Source organism: Sphaeroforma arctica, assembly GCF_001186125.1.
Source record: "Sphaeroforma arctica JP610 unplaced genomic scaffold supercont1.683, whole genome shotgun sequence".
NCBI lineage: Eukaryota > Ichthyosporea > Ichthyophonida > Sphaeroforma > Sphaeroforma arctica.
Genome location: NW_014039875.1, coordinates 42,331 through 50,236, shown reverse-complemented (window position 1 = coordinate 50,236; position 7,906 = coordinate 42,331). Strand labels below are relative to the sequence as shown.

Genomic DNA, 7,906 nt, shown 5'->3' with positions numbered 1-7,906 from the left:
ACACACATATATATAAAGATATACATAAGTATATATATATATATATATATATATATATATATACATATATATATATATATAGGTATATTATAAATAAATAAATATATAATTATAAGTAAATATATATATATATATATATATATATATTATACTTACACACACATACGCGCGCACACACACAGACACATGTATATATACATATATATATATATATATATATATATATATATATATATATATATATATGTATGTATATATATATATATATAACAATATAACAATATAACAATATAATACAACAATATAGCAAAATAACTTAAACAAATATACAGATATACATATATATATTATATATACATCTATATCTATATCTATAGATAATAATAATAATAATACAATTCTTCGCAACCTGCAGACCGGTATAGCCCTTATCAAGCAAGTACGAATCAATCAGAGAAGTCGGTCACCTCAGGAAGTACGTAAACTGAATAGGTACGAATACAATATCCGTATTATACATATACATCTCCAGTCATTTCCGCATACCGGTGTGACCTTTGGGAAGCTTGTACGCAATCAATCGGAGGGGCTGGTCACCCCAGAAAGTACGTAAACTGATAGGACGCACACCAGGCAAGTTGCACACTTGCCACTTGGTAAAGTCCATGTACATGCCGTGCATGCTGAAGCTGTAGGTGTTCTATGGGGTGTGTGGTAATGGTCAATTAAGAGGAAACAGTCGGTTAGGAAAGTGATAGGACGCACACCAGGCAGATTGCACACTTGGCACTTGGTAAAGTCCATGTAACTTAAACACTCAGATACACACCTCTGCGAACAATTACGTATATACATTCCTACATACAAACACATACACGCGAGTATCTATAAACACGCAGCAAAACACACACCTATATATATATACACATACATACACACACACACACACACACACACACACACATATATATATATATATATATATATATATATATATATATATATATATATATATATATATATGTATATATGTATATATATATATATATATATATATATATATATATATATATATACATATGCATATATATATATATATATATGTATATACCAGGATCCACGCATACATACAAATACATACAGATATGAATATGTATATACCAGGACACACTCATACACACAAATACAGACACATGCCCATATATGTACCATGCCACACATCTTATTCACATAGGTACATGCATCCATCCGTGAATGTATATACCAATACACACACCTATTTGCATAGGTACATACGCCCATATGTGCATATATATACCAAGCCACACACCTATACACATAGGTACATACGCCCATATGTATATGTATATACCAAGACACACGCACACACCCACCCACCCCATACACCCACCCACCCATACTCACCCACCCATACTCACCCACACCCCCACACACACCTCTGGGACATAAGTATGGACCAGAGCACATCTCTCTGCCTTGGTGAGAGTTTCGGGGAACATCTGCAGCCCCATTGGCGGAGGGGTGTCTCCTGGTGCTGTGATGACAATGCGGTCTAAGGCCCTGCCTGCGGGGAAGGCGATGTGTGGCTGCTCCTGTTCGGTACCAAAACTGTAGTGTGCACCTGAGATAGTCCTGTTTATCTGGGGGGAACAGGGTGGTGCATGGGGTGTTAGGGTTGGTGATTGTGGATTGGAATGTGTAGGTAGGTAGTCGGAGGAATGGTGTCTTAATATGGTCCTACAGTCGGTGTTTGTATGTGTTGGTTGTGATTGTATATAAGTAATAGGATTAAAGGTATACTACTATGATCCTATAGGCGGTGCAGGTATGTGTTGTTTCCGATTGTATAAGAGTGTAGTAGGTAAGTAGCAGGTAAGTAGTAGGGTTTAAGGTAAATGGTCCTATAGGCGGTGTTAGTATATGTTGTTTCTGATTGTATAAGAGTGCAGTAGGTAAGTAGTAGGAAAGTAGTAGGGTTTAAGGTGAATTAAATATAGTCCACCGCTATGTCTTGTTCAATCAGGCGCTGATGCTTCGTGCGGTGACTCGCTTTCGATACGAAAGCTGTCCACAAGCTCCTCGTTTGAAACAAAAATGCCACAGATTTTACCTACCACAGTAACACAGAGCTTCGCGAGTGCCTTCACCACCATGCCAAACTGGACCGGGTCCGGTATCTCCATGCCCAAGTACAGATCAGACCCCTCCGAACTCTTCTTGAATTGTCCTTGCACCTTTTTTTTTTTGAATTTGGGTGCAAGCACAGGCCGTGAATGTACAGAAAAATCAGGACTTTTGGGCTGTAGGTTGTCGATCTAATCTGTGCTGTAACGATTTGCGGGACATGTGCGGGTTGTGTATGTACAGAGATAAACGCTGGCACTTTGGTTCGAGTGCCCGATATATATGATGTATGATATATATGATATATGATGTATATGATGTATGATATGTATGATGTATGATGGATATGATGCATGATGGATATGATGCATGATGTATATAATGTATGATATATATATGATGTATGATGTATATAATGTATGATATATATGATGTATGATATATGTATGATGTATGATATATATATGATGTATGATATATATAATGTATGATATATATAATGTATGATATATATGATGTATGATATATGTATGATGTATGATATATATATGATGTATGATATATATAATGTATGATATATATAATGTATGATATATATGATGTATGTGCCTGGCGGATGGGAGCTTAGTAACTACTTGATCAAGTAACCTACAGAAGCACGTATACAGACATGCATATGAAGCACATGTATGTATTTATATTTAAGGACTATGTGTAAACAAAATCCTAAATTATGGTACCTGCAACCTACAGAAGTACGTATATATGCATACATATGAAGCAAATAGACGTATATATACATCAGAGTACAATACGTGAACTAAATCCTATTGTATGACACCGGCATCTCGAAGCTACGCTTCCAGCCGTTTAAATACGGCCTGTAGTACGTATTTCTGAAGAAAAAAAAAAGCGAAAACGTACACAACTTATGTATATATACAAAATGAAAGTATGTATGCCCATTAACATACCTACACACAACTGATGTATATCTACGAAAAGAATGTATATATACACAATAACATACCTATACACAACTGATGTATATCTACGAAGTGAATGTATGTATGCACATTAACATATCTACATACAATTTATATGTGTCTACAAAGTGAATGTATGTATGCCCATTGACTTACATTCACATCGTAGATATAGTGAAAGTATGTATGTATGCATACTAAATAGCCTACCTGTATCTCAAAGTTTCGCTTCTTGCCTTCAAAGTACGGTTTGTAGTACGGGTCTTCTGGTTGTGGTTTGAATTTCGGCAACACGTGGCCTTCGAATTCGCTGTTGCTGAAGTGTGTGGGTTCTCGCGCATTGGGGACGAGCAGGGGCGTGCCATCTATTTATAGAACACAGAAAATGTAAATGAGGATGTGGTATATGTATGGACTACCTATTTATGGAATTCATAAACGTACTTAAGGATTTAGTATATGTAAGGATGATCTATTTATAGCACACATGAACATATTTGAAGTTCTAGTATTTGTATAAACCATCTATTTATAGAACACATGGACACATTTGAGGATTAGTATATGCATGGATCGTATACTAGTAGGTACAATGGGTGGTACTGCAGTCTCTGAACACATGAACACATTTGAGGATTAGTATATGCATGGATCGTATACTAGTAGGTACAACGGGTGGTACTGCGGGGTACATAAACGTACCAAAGGATATAGTATAGGCAAGGATGATCTATTTATAGCACACATGCACATATTTGAAGATTTAGCATATGTATAAACCATCTATCTATAGTACACATGAATATATTTGAGGATTAGTACATGCATGGATCGTATACCAGTAGGTATAATGGGTGGTACTGCAGTTTCAGCAATCTCAGTGAACGCATCCGTGTCGGTGCCACACATCACACGAACGCCTACGCATCCTTACATGTAGTCATGAATGTGCTCTGAAGGTGTACAGGTATCTACCTACATATGTAGTCATGAATGTGCAATGTGTACAGGTATCTACCTACACATGTAGTCATGAATGTGCTCTGAATGTGTACAGGTATCTACCTACACATGTAGCATTGAATGGCTCTGTCTGTGTACAGGTATCTATCTACCTACCAGCACACGTCATGTCTCGGATGATCAAGGGAATCTTGGGCGGCAGTGCTGTGCCTGGGGCCTTTTGCGACGTATTTTGGGCGTTCTGTTGCACCTCGTGTCGCAGATGCCCCAATTGCCGTAGGTTGGACTTAATTTTTTTGCGGTGGTATCTGGTGTGCATGATATAAGTGTGTTTGGGGGTTTGTGGGTTTGTGGGTTGTAGTCCTTGCGGTGATGTTTGGTATGCACGATATAAGTGTTAGGGTTTAGGGTTTAGTTTCTTACAGGCTCTGCATGTAATGCGACTCTTAATATTCATATTCTTACGAAACTAGAGTCGTCAGAAATCACACTGTCATGGACTCAAACCCTAAACCCTAAACATTGGCCAGAACTCATGCTAAAACCCAATTTAAAACTCACATATCATATTTGTCCCACTGGTACATTTCTCGTCATACACAGGACCATCACCCAATGGTATAGATCCATCACCCAATGGTATAGATCCATCACCAATGGCATAGATTCATCACCTAATGGTATAGATCCATCACCCAATGATATAGATCCATTACCTAATGGTATAGATCCATCACCCAATTATATGGATCCATCACCTAATGGTATATATGTGCGCTGTCGAAACTGTTGATTGGCTGCACTACGATAGTGCTATAAATAACAACCACTCACATTCTATAAAAAGAACACTCTGACGCACTTCTCGTTTTACACAGAATCATCACCCAATTGTTTAGGTATGCGTTGACGAAACTGTTGTTTGGTTGCACAACTTCATTCTAAAAATAAAATTCACTCACAATCTATAAAAAGAACACTCTCACTTACTTTTTGTCATGGACAGGGATGTCATCTAATGCCATAGATGTGCGCTGCCGGTGCTGTTGTGCTTTAGACTTCACCTGAGGCGAAGCTTGCGTGACAGTAGTAGTTGGGGTGGGCACTTCGGATGCAGCTACCACCGGCTGTGCAATGGGTGAGTATGTAGGTATAGATCTGATCAAGCATATCATTGCATACATACATACATACATACATACATATATATATATATATATATACATAAATACCTACCTACGTACACACCTACCTACACACACACACATATATATATATATATATATATATATATATATATACCCGTACATCTGTGCATGTATTTCTATGTATCGTGCCAAAATAAGTATACAAGTATGAATGCACATATGTATATCTTACTTTTTTTCTGGTGATTTTACTTGTTCGGTACTCATCGTAGAAGTTGCCTCACTTTCACTCTCCTTTACGGCTGCTGTACTAGACAACTTTCGAATTATAAAGAGTACTGTAAATACGGATATAGACACAACTATCGCTACCGGGACCATATAACCATTAGATCCAGACATTATGTCAGCATCGAATAGACCCGCCATTGTGTGGTAAAGGCCAGACATTCGAATCGGTACAGTATGATTGACGAGCTTGTGGGCGATACGTTCATGAGTGTAACTAGTGTTTGCCGCGATAGTACCTATATGTTGTGTTTTCATCACAACACATACATAGCCTGTGATTAAATCGGGAGGCTATGCCCAACATGCGAAGTAGAACCCAAGAGACACGTAAAAGCCTGCCAGACTATTTTATTTACAATAAAAAGTCAAAGATGCTTTTTTTGAGATGGATGAGTAATTATTTCTTAAAAATTAGTTTAAATAATGAGTCACTCTTTTATGGTTCTTTTATATTTGTTTTTAAAAAAAATTGTAAAAATATCAGAAGTGGTTATTTGCAATCGAACGGTTTTAGAACCAGTTCGGTACTACCAGGTGGACAATGTGTTTGGGTGCAGTATTTGGGTTCAGAGGTACAAAGTAAATATATAATATTTAATGAATTAGTCTGACCTAAAACCGTACTAGGTCAAACTCTTTCTGCCCACTCGTACGATATAACTGCTATATATCAAAGCTTTACACGTTTATTTGTCACAGTGATGAGTCGGCAGTTCGACACTCGACAGACTCACAGACTCACTCAGAGTGACAGCCTGGTCAGCTGGTGACTATGACTGGTGACCTCTACATATGAGGCTCTACACTCTAGTCCTCCCCTTTGCTCTAAAATGAAATGCAATTGAAATGTGAAATGATCCTCTATACTAATCAGATATCAAAATTGAAATTCAGGAGTTTGCTATAAGCCAATCCTCTTTCGAAAATGTAATGCAAGAGGAGTCTTTCCACCAATAAGACAGTAAGATGAACTCTCACGTGTATATAACTATATATGTATTGATCCTAATATGTGCATACTTTAGAAATTCTAACCTCGATCCGTTTCAGCGGAACAAGTTTGGAGTTGACCGTAAACGTTTATTTATTTGATTCACAACCTTTAAAAACGTTCACGAGTGTAAAAGAACCGGAAAAGTTAAATAGGGGACTACTATACGTTTTAAAAGAACATCCTGGGGGAAACGTTTAGAATGTTTAGCCCTCCAAGCTCTGGATATGCACCCAAAATGACTACCATAGGGCCACTCAGACATAAAACTTAAACGGAAACGTATCATATTCTACAGTTTATACGTTTCAACGCAAAACGTAATGGGGATAGCGTGCACAAATGAGATGGTATGTATCTCGTGATATCATACATACAATACATACTTCAAAAATTGTTGTCTGTAGTGCCTATTCGTATACGCGTACTATAAGTCTAATAGATATACTAAATACATATAGGTCAGTCGAGTTCAACAGTGTGGTATTTCGTTGGTGTGTGCATAGTATACCTTCACAATCATAACCCAACTACCCCCTATAAAAAGTGCACTATACTCCTTTACCCTGTACATACGTACAGATGGACTGGCTACTTCGTAAGATCTCTCCCAGTGAAGCGTTGACCCGTGCTACAAGCGAAACCCTCGATCATAAGACAACTATGACCCAACCAGTGGAGCAAACGGAAGCGCCAGCCACGGTGATAGAGTTTGCCGTACAGCTACAGAGCCAGAAGGATGTTGACGATGTCACGAAGACGTTAAACGATTTGGGCAGTATGTTGCTTTTGTATCCTTATATTATTGTTGATGTTTGGATTAGTTTCGCTTTTGTGCGTAGACGGATTAAGTGTAGAGGTTGGTTGTATACGCTTGTAATCCTGTGTGTGAATTCAGTATCTCATATTCGTATATGAGCGTGTTCATTATTCAATACTTGTACATACACTCAATGTATATTTTGTAGTTTATAGCTGCAGAGATGCAAGATAATGCTCATATATTTATACAAATACTAATCAAATCTATATGCTGATCCTCGCATCGACGGAAATACATATATCGACCATTATAGCATGCATCACTTTGATTTTTAGTCTCCATATCAACAGTTCTGGATGATTTTTGGTTTATCTGGGTCTAAAGCATGGGTATCTGCGAACCTATTCATATACATTCTACTTGCAATAAATGAAGACATTAAACTTGATGATTGCTTCTTATATATATATATATATATATATGTGTATATATATATATATACATATATATATATTATTTATATATATATATATATATATATATATATATATAGTGTGTGTGTGTGTGTTATNNATATNTATATATTATTATTGGTATATATATATATATATATATATTA

The 7,906-nt window shown here is 36.9% G+C and overlaps 3 protein-coding genes across 3 annotated transcripts in view; 1 reads left to right on the top strand and 2 right to left on the bottom strand.

Annotated features, from left to right (window-relative positions):
- Positions 1-1,457: 1,457 nt before the first annotated feature.
- SARC_08031 (hypothetical protein) lies at positions 1,458-4,413 on the bottom strand (the record flags this gene model as incomplete). Its single annotated transcript, XM_014298010.1, has 4 exons — positions 1,458-1,661; positions 2,136-2,255; positions 3,342-3,496; positions 4,251-4,413. Coding segments are annotated over 4 exons (642 nt in total), but the record flags the coding sequence as incomplete, so codon positions are not given.
- A 667-nt stretch (positions 4,414-5,080) lies between these two features.
- SARC_08030 (hypothetical protein) lies at positions 5,081-5,671 on the bottom strand (the record flags this gene model as incomplete). The annotated part of the gene is made up of 2 exons (XM_014298009.1): positions 5,081-5,221; positions 5,495-5,671. 2 exons carry the CDS (start codon positions 5,669-5,671, stop codon positions 5,081-5,083), a joined length of 318 nt encoding a protein of 105 aa, XP_014153484.1.
- Positions 5,672-6,909: 1,238 nt separating this feature from the next.
- SARC_08029 (hypothetical protein) overlaps positions 6,910-7,906 on the top strand; it is a 5,126-nt gene continuing 4,129 nt past the window's right edge. The window contains exon 1 of the mRNA XM_014298008.1: positions 6,910-7,302. Within this exon, the coding sequence (XP_014153483.1) occupies positions 7,107-7,302 (196 nt within the window). The 5' untranslated portion in view covers positions 6,910-7,106. The remainder of the gene's footprint in view (positions 7,303-7,906) is intronic.